The sequence below is a fragment of the Petaurus breviceps genome, unplaced genomic scaffold, assembly GCF_028583685.1.
Source record: "Petaurus breviceps papuanus isolate PSGF00001 unplaced genomic scaffold, PetGlider_PUasm1.0 173, whole genome shotgun sequence".
Taxonomy (NCBI): domain Eukaryota; kingdom Metazoa; phylum Chordata; class Mammalia; order Diprotodontia; family Petauridae; genus Petaurus; species Petaurus breviceps.
In genome coordinates this window covers 2,330,478-2,348,515 of record NW_027185759.1, presented here as the reverse complement: position 1 = coordinate 2,348,515, position 18,038 = coordinate 2,330,478, and the positions used below count along the sequence as shown (strand labels likewise).

The 18,038-nt window shown below is 49.2% G+C and overlaps 1 protein-coding gene across 7 annotated transcripts in view; it reads right to left on the bottom strand.

Moving 5' to 3' along the window:
* Window positions 1-273: 273 nt before the first annotated feature.
* Window positions 274-18,038, bottom strand: part of ATP13A3 (ATPase 13A3) — a 73,542-nt gene continuing 55,777 nt past the window's right edge. For 5 of the 7 annotated variants that reach the window (XM_069083280.1, XM_069083284.1, XM_069083282.1 and 2 more), the window contains 7 exons: window positions 17,538-17,610; window positions 15,444-15,621; window positions 13,911-14,098; window positions 10,415-10,503; window positions 9,305-9,385; window positions 7,616-7,705; window positions 274-3,113 (listed from right to left, as the gene is read on the bottom strand). In XM_069083280.1, coding sequence (XP_068939381.1) covers window positions 2,916-3,113; window positions 7,616-7,705; window positions 9,305-9,385; window positions 10,415-10,503; window positions 13,911-14,098; window positions 15,444-15,621; window positions 17,538-17,610 — 897 coding nt within the window. In that variant the 3' untranslated portion in view covers window positions 274-2,915. Of the gene's footprint in view, window positions 3,114-7,615; window positions 7,792-9,304; window positions 9,386-10,414; window positions 10,504-13,910; window positions 14,099-15,443; window positions 15,622-17,537; window positions 17,611-18,038 lie in introns of those variants that run through there. The other 2 variants (XM_069083285.1, XM_069083287.1) reach the window with 2 other exon arrangements.

Here is an 18,038-nt window from a genome sequence, read left to right as displayed (position 1 = left end):
ATTCAAGGTACAGGGTGAGAAATACTTTTTGGATACAGTCAATGGAGAATGTGATTTTGCTTAACCACGTGCTTCTTTCAAAGTTCTTTCCCTTCCCCTTGTGTCCACCCCGCCCCGCCTTCCTCTCCCCCATGCCGATGGAAGTGAAAGAAAATGATAAAGTAAAATCATGGCATAAGTGTGCTCTCCAAAGATCCAGATACATGTTGCCAAAGAAAAGCTATGCATGACTAAAAAGCTGAATTCAAACAAACCACAAACTCACAATCACAGAAAAAAAAAAAGAAAATATATTTTATTCATTTCAGTTTTTTAAATTTTCAATCATTTTAATCCAAAGATCTCAGCAGGCTATTTACAATTCCATATGTATGCCTTTTTGACAACGGGGTACCATTCTAGAGCAGCAATACATATTTTAAAATATAAAGATGCAATATCATTTCTCTGATATAAACCAACTTCCTTGTTTGAGCCAAGTTTTCAGGGAATTCTGTAATCTAACAGGAAATAACTTTATTTCTATTAATTTCATGTGCACATAATTATCAAATTCTAGTACATTAAAAATAGCTGTAAATGCCCATAAACTGTACAAAATTAACATCCAGAATTTTAAAAAGTGTTCAAAACCACCCTTCCTCCCCCCAAAATATACAAAATCTAGGTTACAATGTCAACAGTGCATGCACAAAATTCTAGAATGTTTTCCAAAGTTTGAACTCTAATCCTGTCTGGACACAGCCTCTAAAGATGGTTTGGGGAACACAGCATATAAAGATATTAAATTATAATTTTACCGTGTCTTTTAACTATTCAGAGCTTTCCATAAATAAGGGAAACAAATGAAACTAACCATTTTGTTTAAATCAAAAGTGTTTTGGAAAGACTGTTCTAATTGAAAGATTTAAAAGGGAACATGAAGCATCATTTCCTTTGTACTTGGCTTGGCCACTTTGATTCCCACAGTATTTGCAGCATTGTTTTCACAGCAGACAGCACTAGAGAATAGAAAACATACAGTTATCGTTAATTCTATTTGGGAGGGAGGTGCAAAGGGGAAGAGGGATAAGGAACCTTTCAACAACCCTGAGGGACACACTTTAAAAATCTGGTTATTTATTAAAAAAAGTTAAAAAGTTACATATCATTATTTAACAATTACTTTCTTGGACACACCAGGCCCTTCAGTATGTGCATAAATAAAATTTAAATCCACAATATTTATAAAATTTCATTACATCAAAATAAGACATGTACAGATTTTAAATTTTAGGTATGTATACACTCAAATAATTTAATATGAAATTCAGAATCAAAATTTCTATGTAATGGCAACCCACACAGCAGAAAGAACATCCTCTCTCTAGGGCAAGCAGCAGGCTCACCTGAATTCACTTACAACCCACAAAGCACCACACACCCTACACCAAAGATACCTCCAAAGCTTCTTCCACAGAGCTAAAAAAGACGTCTTCCTGGGAAAGCGACAGGGACAGATGCAACAGAAAACCTTCCAAGCCCTAGCACATTCAGAAAGGGGGCTTCCAAAATCGCTGATATGCTCTCGCTTTCAAAGAAGTCAAATGTGACTGGATGATTAGAATTTTTAAGCTGCTTCTGAGCCATCCTCATGTAATTAAATACTTCTGAATGTGAACCATGAAATAAAGGACCGACTGGGAAAAGCAGTCAGGACCTACTCTAGGTAATGCCTGCGCAGGTCGGGTACCTTGAACAAGCGAGTTAGGAAAGGATTAAAGCAATGGAATGAAGACAAACAGTGCGAAATCACAGCTCCAAAGGTCTAAGATGCATAGATAGCTTCGTAGAATCATTCCATGGAAAAAATCTTTCAAAAAAAAGTAATTAGAAGTATATTCTTATCCCATCATCTCTTTTCTATGGAAAGCTTGCCTAAGGGTAGGGAGCCCCGTCAGTGACCACGGCAGCAACAGTGAGCTGAGGTGGGCTTTGCCACCTTCTCTCCTTTACCGACATGCTTCGGGTCTATACATTCTAAGGAGGCTGGAATGAGAACCACCTGGCTCTGCTGTCCTGGGGAGAAGGGGGACCTCACACACTCCTGATTCATGGCTGACCTCACCTTCCATTAGAGTGTGACCTGACCGATCCAGGGGCCTAGCCATACCCATCAGGAGTGGGTGCATTGCAAAGGACCTCTGCTCCCTGAGAGCTGAGCCCCTCGGCTTCAGAACTTGTGGGGGACCACCCTCCCTAACACTGTCCCCCCATGCAGACTTTCTCATGCTCCGTGACCACCGCTGACACCTCATGGTGATGACGCGCCAGCTCCCAAGTATGTGGCTTTAAGAAATGCCAGCTCAGGTGGGCTTTCAGCCCCTCAGCCACCAGGAGCAAACCTTGCAAGTCTAAGACATAATATAGAAAAACGAGGCCCTAATTGTCTCAAGACCTCACTGTCCCATGGTCTGACAAACAGGTAAAAGGAAGGAGAGATGCGGAACGAAGGCCTCATTGACACAAAACGCTTGCTCCAAAGGGGTCGGGAAGGGGAAGCGCGGAAGCAGCTGCTGCCTGGCACTGCCATGGGCAGATGCCACAGGCCAGAGCAACTCAATGGCTCTGAGGAGCCTCCAATTAGAGGCTACCTCGGGGAGCCTCCTGGGGAAGCCCAGGTCTGAGTGGACAAGACTGCAAGAGACCCCACTGAGGCAGGGCAGCACCCAGGAGCAGGTCGCCCTCCAGAGGCAGGGCCAGCAGCCGCAACAACAGTGCAATTCCCCCCAACCAACCCCCCCACTCCCAAGCACCCCCTCATCACCTTAGCATACAGGATAGGGCAGCAAGCATGACAAGGCCTGAGAGTCAGGCCGGCACCTCCCACCCCCCATCCCCAACACTGCTCTAGGGCCAGCCACCGGCAGTCACTGCTACGTGACGGTGATGACTTGGCAGGACCCATTCTCCTTCACTAAGGCTTTCGCTTCCGTGGTGGTGCTGGGCTTGGGCGGCCACTCAGGGTCAACCAGCAGCTCCTGGGCCAGGTGCATGTACTTGGCTTTGGGAAGCTTCTTTCTACAGCCAAGCACTGAGAATATACAGCACTTTCCCCAACGGTCCACTGACTCCTGAGAAAGGGAAGAAAAAAAATGACATAAAAAAGCAATGTTAAAGTACAAGCTTTATAATGCTTAGGGGCCAAAATGTTCTCATCTCAAAAAGGCACATTTAGTTCTGAGAGTGACTCCAAGAAATGGAGGGAAAACACCCATTTCATAAAAGTGAGTCTCCTCTCCACTCCTCGGGGAGAGAGGAGGGGCTTTCCATACTAGAGGCACCCTACTCTCTCCCCTGCTCCCTGCCCACCCCCAGGAGTGGTAAGGCTGGCAATGAATGGTTAGGGTGATGAATGAGTCTAATGGACTCTGCTATCAAGAATTCTCTGGGAGTGTTTCTCCTTTCTATGCAAGAAAAATTACTTGTAAAGGCATAAATGATTTCTATCTATCTCAAAAAGCTCCTTTTCCAAGTAAGAACTTAACGTTCTGCTGACTGGCTGAAAACAATCCTGAATGCCAAATGGCCACCTCTGGACCTCAGGCTCCCTTGAAGCCTGTCACCCTGAGTTTTCAGGAATCTGAAGGAGCAGCACTTGGTGCGTGCACACTCGAGGACCCAGCTGGTGCTCGGTCACTACCACAGCCGTCCTCCGGGGAGTCCAGCCCCAAAGCACTGCTGAGCTTTTCCCTGGTGCTCCGGTCTCTGACAAGGGGACTCCTTGGAATCATTTCCTATGGAAGGGCCTCCCCCACTGATCCTGTCCAGGCTGTGCGTACACAATGCACAGATTTTCTTCCAGTGATTCTTCCATTCAACTCTGCGTCCCTAGAGAGAAGGGGCTCTTTCTTGTATGCTCAGTGCTCGGCACACAGACTAAGTGCTAAATAATAAGTGTGGCCTTAATTAACAACTGGCCCCAAAGGATTCTAAGGCCCATCCTGCGGAGGAAAAGGCCAAAAGAGGACCGGCTTGGGGTGCCCAGCTCACATGACGGGGCTCTTCAAGATGGCAGGAGCCTTCTTGGCAGATGTCAAAGGTCACTGATAGCATTCACTATACACAATCTGTGGCCAACATGTAACATGGCATTTCAAGGGCTGCCAAGAGCCGTCTGTTGGTTATTTATTCAAGAAATCCAAATGAATTCCAACACATATTAGCCAAAAAGAGACCTACTAATGAGAAAGAATGGCTACCAAACTTGTGACTAACTCTCACCTCTGAATCTACTGATTCTGGGGAACCAGGATAACTGACAAAGTTGGGAATGACAACTGAGAGGTGACACTGAGGAGGAGAAAGGTCTCAGATTTGGGTCTGGACTGTGGGTTGTTCTTGATTTTGGAATTCAATATCCAATAACACCAAACTCACACTGTCAAGTTCTGAGTTAGAAGCCTGGGGTGGGGGCTTGCTCACCTCTAGGTTCTATATGGATAAAGGCTTTAGTGGGGAAAACAATGGAAGGTGGAGTCAAGGAGGAAAGAGGAGAAGATATTGTATGAGCAGGTTTTACAAAGTAACTGAAGGAAAAAATAAATCCTCTGCATCCACTCTTTCCAGTACCCAGAGATCACTGATCCCGCGAGGGCGTCCGTGGGAAACCAGATCAGCGGCTGAAAACTTTCAGCACGTTTGTGAGGACGGGCTTCTGGTAAAGAAGCACATGCGCCTTCTCGAGACAGAAGGGTTACACATGTTCAGGTGTACTCAGCTGCTACCATTACATTAGCAGGAACTGCTTTTTCAAAAGGGAGCTTGAAACAATGTTAATGGGTTAAAAAAAACCAATGCTCATGCCACGATTTCAAGCACAATTTTAAAATGAATGATTAGGCAAATATGAAAACCAAGGTAAACTGTTTCTATCATTTGATATGATGTCTCTTCACCTTCCCAAAAAACCACATACACAAATGAACCAAAAAAATAAATAAATAAAAGGCTTATATGCTAACAGCCTCAAAGCAAACAGAGATAACGCAGGGACACTTCATGGACACTGGGCAGAAGAGGGAGAGGAGGGGAAGGGGGGAGGGAGCAACATTGCAGGAGAGGCGAGGGAGGGCCCAGAGATGGGGCAGGAGCCATGTCCCTAAGGACATTTCTGGACCATCAGCATGAGAGCTCTAAGGCCGAGGAAGGAAGGGGGCCTGTCCAAAAGCAAAACGGGTCGGCCAGATGCTGCCAGAGCCGTTGGCCCCTCGGTCTTTTCTGACATCAGAGAGCCCACACCAACTGGCTTCCTCCTCTATCCTCCAGACCCAAGAGACCCCGCCTGCCTTCAGTCATGACTGGTTCAGAAACAGAAGCCTAGGAAAGGCATCAGAGAGCACCCGGCCATGATCACTCATTAAGAATGGATTTTAATGGTACTGTGCTTTTTCCAGGTGTTTTATGTCAATACTAAATATTTTTTAAGGCAGATCCTCCCCTCAAATTAACATATGTTAGCAGGGAATAGAAGAGCCTTTACTCTAGAACTGCCAAGTCTCCATAAATGTGGATAATTCCTATTCTGATTAGCACAAAGACTAAAATTCCATCTGCTCCTCAGCATAAGCCAACTACAAACCCCTGACGGTGCTGGCTCCCCCAATGGCATCAATGCGGGCAGACAGATTAACCGCGTTAATGCGTCACCAATCATCAAGACATAGTCTTCACAGAGGGAACGAATATGCTGCTGCTGCCAGCTCACCATCGGATCCCTCTCAAGAGCAATCTCGTTTTGCAAATGAGGAAACCGAGGCCCAAAGAGGTTGAGGAGCTTTGCCAAATGCCACCCAATTATCCACAGAAGCAGTGAGAAAGCACTGTGAAAAATACACTGGCACAACCTGAAATTATTTAGGATGTGGCCAAAGCAAACATCCACTTTAGAGAATTTAAACAAACACTGTGTGAATGCTGGAGCTCCCTAAATGGCCTACAAAGACAGCATTCACTGGCCTCCCCTTGGGATTCTGTTTCTATAAAAAACCAAGGTGAAGGTGGACGTTGAGGAGTGTGTGGGGGTCCCTTTCTAAATGCCAACATGTGGGAGGACCCAAGGATTTATATGTCTGCTACCAGACTCTCAGCAACATGTCTGCACCCTCTCCACCTGGGGCCTGTGGCTCCCCAAGCCCCAGTCTGCCACAGGCCAGGGAGCCCAGTTCTTGGCTCCTCTAGGTTAAATGGAAACATGGGGGTCTCCCTTCCAGGTGCAAGGTCAGGAGGAGCCCGGAGACCAGAGAAGGAAGGCTGGATTAGACAAGGGCACAAGAGCTTGGGAAGGAGTCTCCACCCCCCTCTCGGCCATGGCTCCCAGAGCAGCTTGCAAAGGATAACACAGGATCCCCAAAACCAAAGGGCGACAAGATGAAGGGGCATGTTTGAGGGTTCACACATCAAAGCTCAGTTTTAACAATGTCCACAGACTTGATAGTGTATTCAATACCAGAACCTAGCCTTCGAATGAGAATGGCTTAAGTGGGTGCCAAAGGTCACTGTGGGACTTTCAGAATCACTTTGCATTCTAAGGTAAGTACTGAATCAGGCATGTGGGATATGTTGACAGCCCTGCCCCAACGTTTTCTGTTCTTTACTCATGAAGGAAATACTATGCTATTAATAATAATGAATAGTTTTAACAGGTAAATCAATTCATGATTAAAGTGATCCTTAAAGATTATTCGTAATAATAATAGATTCTTAAGGAATCATTTTAAGAATCAAGTTATTTCAATCAGCAATAAAACTGGGGAAAACAGAAAGGAAACAACATTGTTTCAGAAAGTGACAATGTTTTTGGCATCAAAAAGGGCCTATTTTTGGGGGGGGGGCGGGGGTGGTCCTCTGATCTGATGAGATACTTTAGAAAGGAATAGAAAGGGGCAGGCAGGGAAGCCTAAACAGCAATGCATTAAGGAGTTATGTTTGAGTATTTCCTCTGGACATTCTGGTATTGTTCATAGGACTGATGTTTAAATGTTTCCTAAATCATAGCCAAGAGATCACAATACTGCCACAGCTTTTACCAATAGGGAACCCTCTGGATCACTAAGCACACCCTATTAGTCCAAACATCGTGCTCTCCAAATATGGGCTGTGGAGAAGCTGGATAAGACTTATAAATGGTGCAGTCAGAGGGTGTGTGCATGCGTGCGTATATGACTGAGTGCGAATGTGAGCAAGTGTGAGAGTGTGCATATGTGAGCATAAAGAAGCAAGGTCTCAGAATCAGGGACCCTAGCAACAATTTTTAATTTCTAAAAAACAAGACAAAAAAACAACAACCCCAACCAAAACAAAACACCAAAACAAAACTGAAAATAGGAGAAATCTCAAGACTGAAACTAAGGACTCGACAAAACACTTAGGGTTGGAAAGGAGAAGAGACTCATGGATGCTAAAACATATCGATGTCTGGGGCATCACAACGGAGGAAAGATGAAAGATGGAAGGGAAGACAAGCCCCCCAAGCCCCACCCGGGCCTGTCCCCACCCCTCCTCCCCCCACCCAGAACGCACAGGACACACAAGTCTGGAGACTGCCAAGAATGGAGAGTAAGTGGTGATTTCCAACCTGTGCCGGCTGTGTGGTGGTGAGGCGATATTCTCCTTGTTTGTCTCGATTGAATACAACCTTCCAAAGGATCGTGTCCAGGAGGAAGCTCTGAGACACATTCCGGTGGGTGGAAGAATGAAAAAGGGCTAGCAATCATTCTCTAGGCAGGTGCACATTACACAAATCTCAAAACACTGTAGCAGAACATGACAGAACAAGAATAAAACCAAGGGGCCTCTGGGGGTTCGGCAGGAACGAGCCAGCAGGCAGTGCCTCGGCCCTTTTGGGGACACCCTACAAAGCCTGCTCTTAGTCCTCTCTGGCCTGAGCTCAGTAATCCCCAGGCTGAGCCCAGCACAGGACTGGGGCTAGCAGAGTCTTTCACACACAAGATCTCCCTTGATAATCACAACCATGTGGCAGGCAGTGACACTGGCATGACTGCGTCCATTTTACAGATGGGATACTGGAGGCTGAGAAGTGAAGTCATTAGCCAGGGGCACAGAGATCTAAGCAGCTGACGTGGAATTTGGACCGAGGCCTTTCCCGATCCCAAGTTTAGCCAGCATTCTTTCCACTCTACCTCACCATAAATATCTTTTTTATTCTGAAACTTAAAAAAAAAAATAAGAGGACAGCAACCAGAAAGGACTCCTTGAGCATTTTGTTAAATCTCACAAGGAAATAAACAGAATCTGGGTGGAAAGAAGAAAACACGATTTCAAACAGCTGTCAAAGATGTGGGCCCCAACCCTGGTGTGGGCAGAGGCAGGAATACAACACAGATAACCTGTCCTTGTAAAAACCAAGTCAGTGTGTGGCCCCATAGGGATCCTCCTGTGCAGGAGGCCCCCAGGTCTTCTGGCAGCTGACACCCCTGATTTGGAAGCTTATCTTTTCCTGGTTCTGCTTCCTCCAGAAACCCTGAGAAGGGCAGAGAAATCTCCACTTGGCTCTCAAGTGAAGAGGCAGACCAGAACTACCATATCCACACCCCCACCCCCATGCCAACTGCAAATAAGAAAAGCATTAAAAAGGACCCACTCTCCCCAAGCTCCCAAGGCTACGAGTGGCCCGACTGCAAGGAGCTCTCCACTCAGAGTGGAGGACACGCTGCTCCCAAGCTCTGAAAGCAGTTCATTAAAAAACAGACTGTGAAATCCGTGCACACTGGCATGCCTCTCTACATCAAATGTCTGCTCCCATTCAAGTCCCTCCCTCCCAAGAACTCAACGCCCAGGTGTCAGAAAGTCATGAACTGAAGAGAGAGGAAGACCGACGCTGTCCTGGGCTCTCGGGAGAGTGAGCAGCAAGGCACATCATGGTGTATTGGTGCTGACTGTAAAAGTGTGATTTCTTTAAAGACACCCTTAGATTTTCTTGCTTGACACACTTTCTCCTCATCTCTAAAAACATAACTCGATTCCCAGAGAAAAGCCACCAGCTCTGGATCGCTGGGGCTGGCCGCACACTTAGCAGCCCCACCTCCAGTTGTGGGAGGTCTCCCTTACTAGTAACTCTGGGACAGCAGGAGACAGGAGGAGCTGGGGGCAGGGGGGAGAATGTGACACTAGCAGATAAAGAAATGGGAACATTCTCCTGCTCAGCTTCCTGCAGTCCTTCTCCCCCCCCCTGCCTCCTCTAGGGCCGGGCTCCTCCATCGGCAGGCAGGGAACACTGGCGAGAGAACCTGCCTTACTTACTTACCTCTGCCAAGACAGAGACCAGAGCGTTGACGAGAATGATGATGAGCATCGTGACACGCCACTGGTAGGGGACGCAGACAATCTAGAAGGCACAAGTCCAGAAGGTCATGTTACATTTCATGGGTGGCCGGGTGTGTGCACGTGTATGTGCACGCATGTGTGCGTGTTTACATACGAGCGATCCAAAGTCCCGTCTTTAGCTACCCCTGCAGGGCCTGCATGCACAAGGCAGGTGTTAACATAAAAATCCATTCAAAGGAAATGCTGAATTAAAACACAGACAGACACATCTGGTTGGGAGAGAGGTTCCAGATAAAGCCCCTTCCTCTGATGAGCAGCCAGCTGACAGTGCTGCTGGGGGGAGCCTGCCCAGGAACCCCACAGATCACCTCTCAGCCCCTTCCAGCACTGGAGGCTGAAGTCACAAACTACCCCCGCCTGAGGGTGCCACAGGCACCAGAGCATAAACTCAAAAATCCTGAATGAAGCAAAGGACAGGAAAAAGTCTCTCTTTATAATGACTGTGTCCGGTCATCACAGGAGGCCGAGAAGTTGGTTTCAGTGAGTCCTTCTCCCAGCCTGTTCCTCCACCTCCCTCAGTACCTTGGGGAACCAACAGCGACCTATCAACCACTCCAAGAGCCAGGCCACAGTGGGCGCCTGCATCACTTAGCCCCTTCTACCAAGATGATCCATCCAAAGCCCAAGCATGGGCCTCACATCCAGACCCCCCAAAGCAGGCTTTCCCAACAGCCACCCCTTCAGCGCTTTCTGAAGGTTCCTGCTCTGGTCCTTGTGCCGTAATGCTCCAGCAGAAAGGAGAGTATCTATCTAAAGCAAGACAAGGAATCCCCCTTTCTGGGGAACGTATGCATTCATGCTCACAATTCCTCCCTGGGCTTCGTTCACTGAGTCCCAAAGGACTGATGTGTCAGATAAAGGGGGGCAGGAGCACCAGAAAAGGCCCACCTGAAACAGGAGTGGCTGCTGGCTTCCCGCTCAGCTGTGGAGTCCTGCCTCCTGGCTCGTGCTCACCTTCCTGCCCTTGTCACTACTATGAGCAAAATGAACATTCAGGAAAGGGTTTTATGACAAAGACATGAACTCTTACCTCAAGAACCTGGTCAACATAGGCAACAGGGTGCAACATGATGAAAAACATGAAGAGATACAAAACAATCATGGACACGACAAAAAAACCTGAAAAAGAAAACCAGCTGTTAGGTGGCCCACGTGCTCCTGGACAGGGTCTTAGACACTGACCCTGGGGGGTGGCCGCTATTCTCATCTCCATTTTACAGATGAGGATGAAGGGTCACCTAGCCAGGAAGTATCTGGCCCACATGTGAACTCTGCCCCCCCCATACCCATCTCCAGCAGGCTGCCCAAGATTCCTCCACCCCTAAAAGATGCCGGGGCTACAACCCAAAAGTGATGCTGAGTGTGCCTGTAAGCAGGAGCAGTGGCTCCAGAGGGGCCCATGGGCACTACTGGCTGCCACATAACTTTTTAAAACAAATTAAACTTTCATAAGCATCTAACTGTGAATGAAAATTGTGCTAGCATTCGCTGCCAAGTCAAGCAAGGGGCTGAGGAGAGTCAAAGGACAGAAGGAAACCCACGACTTAAAAGTGGCCTGAGGCACGCTCTAGCAGTTGGGCTCCCCCATTTCACAGATGAGAAAACAGGAGCCACAGATGCGGCCCCCCAGCTAATTAATTAGCAGCACAGCTCACCACAGAGCTCCCGACCCTCGGCCTATGCTGCCAAGCTAAATAGGAAAGAAAAATCCAAGACAAGAAAGAGATGAGACATAGCGGGAAGGAGGGCGGCGGCTCTCCCTAGGCGGGGCCGACATGCCATTCTTTGCCTACTATGGGTTTAAAGGGAATGAAGGAAAAAAGGGGGGGACACAACATCTCACTCTCTAAGTGGGTGTATATGCAGATACATGATCTCATATACTGCACGGAGCCAACTGCTTGGCCCACTGCCAGGGAGTGGGTGACCAAACGGTGGTCCATGCAGAGAGTGGGTATTCCTGGGCCCTGACAAGCAAGCATGTGCACAAGTGGGGAAGTCCGCTCTGTGTCCATGGGAGCGATCAGAACAAGAAAAGCAACACTGAACACAGTAGGGAACCTCCCCAAAAAAGAGGTTCAATGATGGCTAATGACAGTGACTCAGCTTGGCCCCAGAGGAGGCTGGGAGGGAGTCTAAGGGGGCAATATCTCAGCCCCAGAGACGGCTACTGACCTGCTCCCTCATTCTTTGTTACAAGGGACGTTTCACTGGGTGGGAGAGGGAGGCGTCTGGAAACAAAGGAAGAAGCAAGCTGTCCTTCTGCGGGGCTGGACTTCTGTCTGACCCAGAAGGCCCCACCTCCAGGCCCTGAGGCTACTGACAACTCTAGGGTCTTGAGAAATGCAAGCCCTCTGGATGATGGATGTCAGCAGAACAAGCATGGCTGGGCCTTCTCTAGCTTAGTTCCCTTTATATGGCAAGGAGGGAGATAGGGAGATGGAACAAAGCTGGTGAATGGCCGATGTCATGGCAGCGCTGGCCAATCCCTGGGGGTGCGGTTGGTTGTTCAGTCATGACCCCAACAATTAAGCGCACGGCTTATCGGGTGGAGAATGAGTCCAGACGCTTGGACTCTCACCCCGGGCTCTGTCCCTCACTCTGCTCAGAGACCCTGGGCAAAGTTACTTACACCCTGCTCTCAGCTGCCCCTACTTTTTCATTTGGAGAATGGGGAGAGCATGGCAGCCCCCCAAATCAGTCAGGGTTTTTACGTCAATATGATTTTTTTTTTAAAGCAATAGGGGTTAAGTAACTTGCTCAAGGTTACACGGCCAGTTATTTCTGGGTGTGGTGCTGAGTATCTGAGCCCGGATTTGATCCAGGTCATCTCGACACTGGAGCCGGTGCTCTTACTCGCTGAGCCACCTGGCCGCCCCATCAATATGATTTTTGAACGGTAAAGACAGCAAGCAGCGGCTGGAATACACAGATGAGGCATCAGTAGAGAGCCAACCTCTGGCTCCAGGCCTCCCCCAATGGTGTGGGAGCTCCCTGAGGGCGAGCACTGACCCCGGCCTGGCCTTTGTTTGTTATCCCTGCTAACCAACCACCTCTCTGATCCCACTGGCCACCCTTCTCTTCAGTGCTTCTCTCTCTGCCTCTCCTCCCCTCCCTCCGTCTCTCCCCCACCCCTGCCCCATCACGGGGTCTCTTCTCCCACTAGGCTACTGTACTTGGTCATCTCATCAGCCCCCATGGATCCCACGGTCGCTTCTATGCAGACAATTCTCAGATCTGGTGATCTTGCCCTAAGTTCTCTTTCTTGATCTCCAAGCTCAGCCCTCCACCTCCTGAGTACATACTTTTCAGTGCGTGTCCAGTAGACATCCTAACCTCCACAGAGCTGAAACGGGACTCGTCCTCTCTCCTGGCAAGGCCTCCCTCCTCCCGTCCTCAGGCACCCAGACCTGAAGTCACTGCTCTCTCTCTCACCCCCAGATCTGCTGGCTCTACCACAGCACATGACCCTGCTTCCAGTCCATCCTCTGCTCAGTTATGCATCCTTTTTCAGTAAAGTCCAATGGCTCCCTCTTGCCTCCAGGATCCTCTCTGGGGCTTCCAAAGCCCTCTGAACCTGGCTTCTTATTTCTCACTCCCACAATCCAAGGACTGACCTCACTGCCTCCATCTCCTGAATGCACCCCCAAGGCTAGAAAGCTCTCCTTCTCCCCTCTGTCCTCTGCCTCCTCCCCAAGAAGCCTTCCCAGACAGAGCCCCATCTGTGCCTCCCCTTGGAGAGCATGTCTAACGGTGCTCTTCCCCCATCAGCCTGTGTCTGCACACAGATGGCCCTTAATAAACCCTTGCTGACTCAGTATTTCAGGAAAACAACAGACACTTTCCAGCACTTGAAATTTAAGAGAAGCCTTGACATGTCTCCTAATGTTCCCCCAGCGAGCACGTCAGGCAGGCCAGCGCCAGGGGCCTGGGATCTCTCTGACCTTTAGCATTTTAGCACAAGACCAGAGATCTCAGTCCCAGCAGAGTCTCGAAAAGGCACTGGAGCCTAAGCCCCTTCCTCATCATGTGATGAGGGCACTCTCAAGTCTGGAAGGACCTTCAGAATATCAGAAGGATATTTGGAAGATGAATAACATTTCACACATATGTTCCTGCTCTCTGAAAATCTGAATCTGGGGGTGGAATTAACAATACCCTTCCTACTGATAATACCTGGGGCATTTTCTTAACTCAAATATAGATCCCTTGGTTCTGTTACCATGACAAACTTACTATCCAACACCATTAACCCTAAATGTCTGCCTACCCAGACAGCCAGGGTCCTCAGCCCCAGAGGTCATGCTGATGACCTTCTTGGTCCCCTGCTAGCCCGCCCCATGACCATCTGCCCCTGTCTCTCTCCCACTGCTTCCCTGGAAGAGGAAGGAACGGAGATCACTGGGATTTCAGGAGTCAGAGAACCAACGAAGGTGGAAATGAGGCAGCATCCCCCTTGCAGGGCCTGCTCAGGACAGGCGCACTGGGTCACATGGATAACCTCAGAGCCGAGGGGGCTGGCTCACCGTTCCTGTAGCAAGGCTGCCTGAAGGGCTTCCCCTTGGAAAAGGCCAGTGCCACGGTGAGGTACTGGAAGCAGGAGATGAAGAACACGGTGGTGTTTTCGTAGTTCTTGATATTGTGCTCATCGTGCTCAGTTTCATTGTCAGAGTGGGACAAGTTGGAAGAGAAGCCCCTGGACAGGTCACAAGCACTGCAATAGAAGAGAAGAGGCCGGCATTTTCCAAGCCCCAACCTGAAGCTGGTGACCACCCTGCCCACCCTGCTGTGGCTCTGGCCCCGGCCCCACAGAAAGCTGGGAAACTCTCCCTCAGCTCAGGCTCCGACGCTCCCCCGGAGCTCGGTGACACACAGCACAGCTGCAGCACCTATTCAAAGGATAAAAGAGGGTGGAAAGTGTCTAACTGGAAAGACCATGCCATCAACTCACAACTGGCCGATGGCAAGGTGGGGCTCCAGGACCACACCCACCGCTGGGCTAAAGTCACTGCCCTCTAGGGGCCACTCTGGTCCTGAGTCTGCCTGAAGTAGGTGGGATTCATCTAGGAGACAACTGTGAGCTTTTCAGGGATAGGATGGGAGAGGCAGAAAGGGGGAGCCTCTGGAGCTGAGCGCAGGAAACAGGCTCATCTCTATAAAATCATGCCCATTGTGATTCAACAGCCACAAGAAGAAATAGAGGGAAGTCTGCAATGCCAAGGCTAACACACGAGGGTCACTGCAAACCTAGTCTGGAAGAGTTTACAAGGTCGTCCTCTATACAAGACGGCCACTTCCCAAGTCTCGGGCCTGTCCTGAACGTCAGCTACTAGAAAACCCATTCAGAGCTCATAAAACTAGACTGGCCTCGAGGCTCTTCAGCATGGGGCAAACAGAGACCAAAGACGAGGGATATTTAAGAAATAACTAATAAGAACAATGGCCCACTCTCCTGGCTCATGTCAAAAGTCATTCTGAAAGTCTGGACGGAGAAGCCAACAGGTGCTAACATGCACTGAGCCAGGCTGCCCCACAAGGTGGAACAGGCCGTGGGCCAGTGGGAGTGGGTGTCCCATGGTGCCCATTTACCTACATACAGTAAAACAACACACAATTTCATTCACTCATTGTCAACTAATACTGGAAGAATAACCAGTTTTTCATTTCTCCACTTTCTAGGCTCATCTTTAGTTTTTAACAAAAGCCTTTTGCCTTGATAAATGGGAAGTGAGTCACCTCCAGCCTGGATCAGGGAAACAGGCAGACATACAGACACCGGGAGACTCCATTTAGGAGACACAGACAGCTGGCCAAACTGGGCAGTTGGAGGGGTGGGCACTAAAACTGTCACACTGAACAGCCCATCTCATAAGGGAGACATTGGCCAAATTCTACAAACAGGATTACATGGGAGCCTTCTGCAGTGGGATAGTGTTGGGGGCTTTGGGGGAGGGTGGTGGTGGGTAGAAGAGAAGGAAAGAACGGAACTAGCAAGTTTTTAGCCATTTATACCCAACTGCCATCTTGAAGGCTATCTCAAAAATCATGGGTCAACTTACTCTGAGTGTGGAGTCCAATGTTCATACCAAGGCTGCTGTCTAACCCAAAAAAAGCCAAAACACTGGAAGCCGATAGAAATGATGATCTGAGAGAGAACGGAGAAGAGCAGAGCCCCAGAGATGAGGCCCGAGGGCGGCCTTTGGGCAACGAGTTCCTTCCAGGCAGGATTTAAGCTCACTGTGTGAAGGAATGGAGAATGTAAGCTGCTTGGTCCTCTCTGATGCCAAAGAGAAGCTCCCAGGGCTTTGTCCCGGTGTCTTCCCCACCCCCACCATCCCCCCTCATCCAGAAGCAAGGCATTCTCTCCCTGGGCACATGCCCGGGCCCAGGGAGGGCAGAACTATGATCAGCAATGCCTGCAATTAATTATCTAACATATTCAGGGCAGAGAAAATGGAAACAATGTGCAAATCCAGAAGAAAGAATGATGAAGAGTTTTCCTACTTTAAATTCCATTATTTACTAAGCACTTACTATGTGCTAGGCACCTATTATGCATAAAGGGATAGAAAAACTGACAAGCTAGCCTTGGCCTTCAAGAAGCTTCTACTCTAACAAGGGAAACAGCCTGTGAATTCTCAGGTAAACAGGGGGAGCCCCACCTCACAGGCCTTGCAGCACTATCCCAGGACGAGGTTGGAGGTGGGGGTGGGCAGCAGACTGCCAAAAAAGGAGAACAACGAGATGGAGATAAGGGGGCAGAGCACTGCAGGCATAAAGCACAGACTGGGCAAAGGTGCAGAGAGGGGAATTTCAGATTCAAGCAACAGCAAATACACCAGCAGCAGGGCCAGATCAGAAAGAATGTACAAGGGATGAAAGAATAACCAGCCCGAAAAGGCAATGGAGTCAGCTCTGGCAAGGCCTGAACAGTCCTGGAGGCAGCAGGGAGCCACCTGGCTGCTGAATGGGGAGACCCAGGAAGCCGGAGGCCAGCCAGGAGGCTCCTGAGTGCCCAGGGGAGGAATGGGGATGTGGCTACATGAGCAGAGGAGAAGAGAGGAGAGCACCAGAACAGTGCAAAGGTTAAAACGATGATGCTGAATGGAGGTGCAGTGCCCAGAGGGAGGGGCTGGGTGTTCCAGTGCAGCCTTAAAACACTTCTGGCAAATCACTGGGCTGCATGCTGTCTGCCTCAGTTTCCCCCAATGTAAAGCATGCAGCATCAACCCCCCAACCAGATCCTGTCTGTAAGAGAGCTTGTTCTGTTCCCTTCTCTTCCACGAACTGGACGTGTGCGGTAAGAGAACCGTTGACAATGTGGGCCTGGGGAGCTGAGGGCTGGTGCTGGAGGAAGGGGAGTGGGGGAGGAAGACCTGTCCTGCTTTGGACCGAGCACCCTGCGCTCCCCAGGGAAGTCTACCCACGAGGCCATCAGTGATCCAATGCTGGGGATCAGGATAGAGACTGAGGCTAAACAGACAGAGAGAGAGAGAGAGAGACAGCTGCAGGGCCACCACAACAGAGAGCACATGTCTGAGGAGGTCAGCACCTGAGACAGTGCAGGGCAGAGAGAAGAGGGCCAGGGACCAAAACTCAGGGAAAGGCCCAGCAAAGGAGAGTGAGAGCAGGCGGGCAGGGGAGGGCAGGGGGCTGATCAGCAGCCCAAAGGTTCCCAAGAGATCAAGAAGGATGAGGGGAGGAGGGAGAGAGAGGAGGAGAAGTGTAGGTGCTGAGGATGCTGCTGGCAGGGGAAGCATGGGATCCAGTGAAGAGAGTCCTAAGGAGATGAGGGGACATCCAGAGGCGGCAGAGCAGAAGCCAACGGATCAGGAGAGGCTGAGGGAGAAGGGGTGAGGTAAGTAGCAGAATCACAAGGCTGATGCCTGAGCACAAGTGGAGGGAGGGGCCAATCCCCCAGAAAGGAGCCTGGAGACAGGAGGGGCTTCCATGAGAAATCTACAACTGTAAAGGAAAGATCCTCCAAGCACAGCCCACAGCACACCCTGGGGCCATTGTCAAGTTGGGGCAAACAAGGCAGTAAGTCACTCTCTCAACATTTCACTCTAATTTTAAAGTTGGCACAGCCTTATTTAATAACTTTAATAAAGTATACAACTCAAGGTTCTTCGAAAATAAGAACAAATACTCACTTGTAAATACCACGACCAAGATGATGGCCAGATCAATAAAAAGGAACTGGAAATCTCCTAAATTGCTCAGGATCTAAGGAAAGCATTTTTAGATTATTTGTGATCAATGACACCGCCACAAGGCCAGATTAGAGGCACAGGCATTCTTAAACATTAACCTAAGACCTTTAAACGAATCTTAGATTTGAACAGTCAGAATCCAACAGAACTTGAAATATAACAAGATAATGTTTTTAATTGTGTAAATGAACAACTTCCAAGTGGACGCAGCACAAACACAAATCGCCCAATGCTCAGTTTCCAGAGGGTCAGCGGCCTAAACCTGGGCATCATCGGAACGGAGCAGCCACTCCTGAGATGCTGGTCTGGGAAGGAGAGGTGGCCGCCAAGGCTTCCTCCACTGATGAGGAGCACCTCTCATCCCCACACTCCACAGCTCTATCACGTGTGGATGGGTGTCCCGTGCCCCCAGACTCCCAAGGACCCCCTGCCGACTAGTGA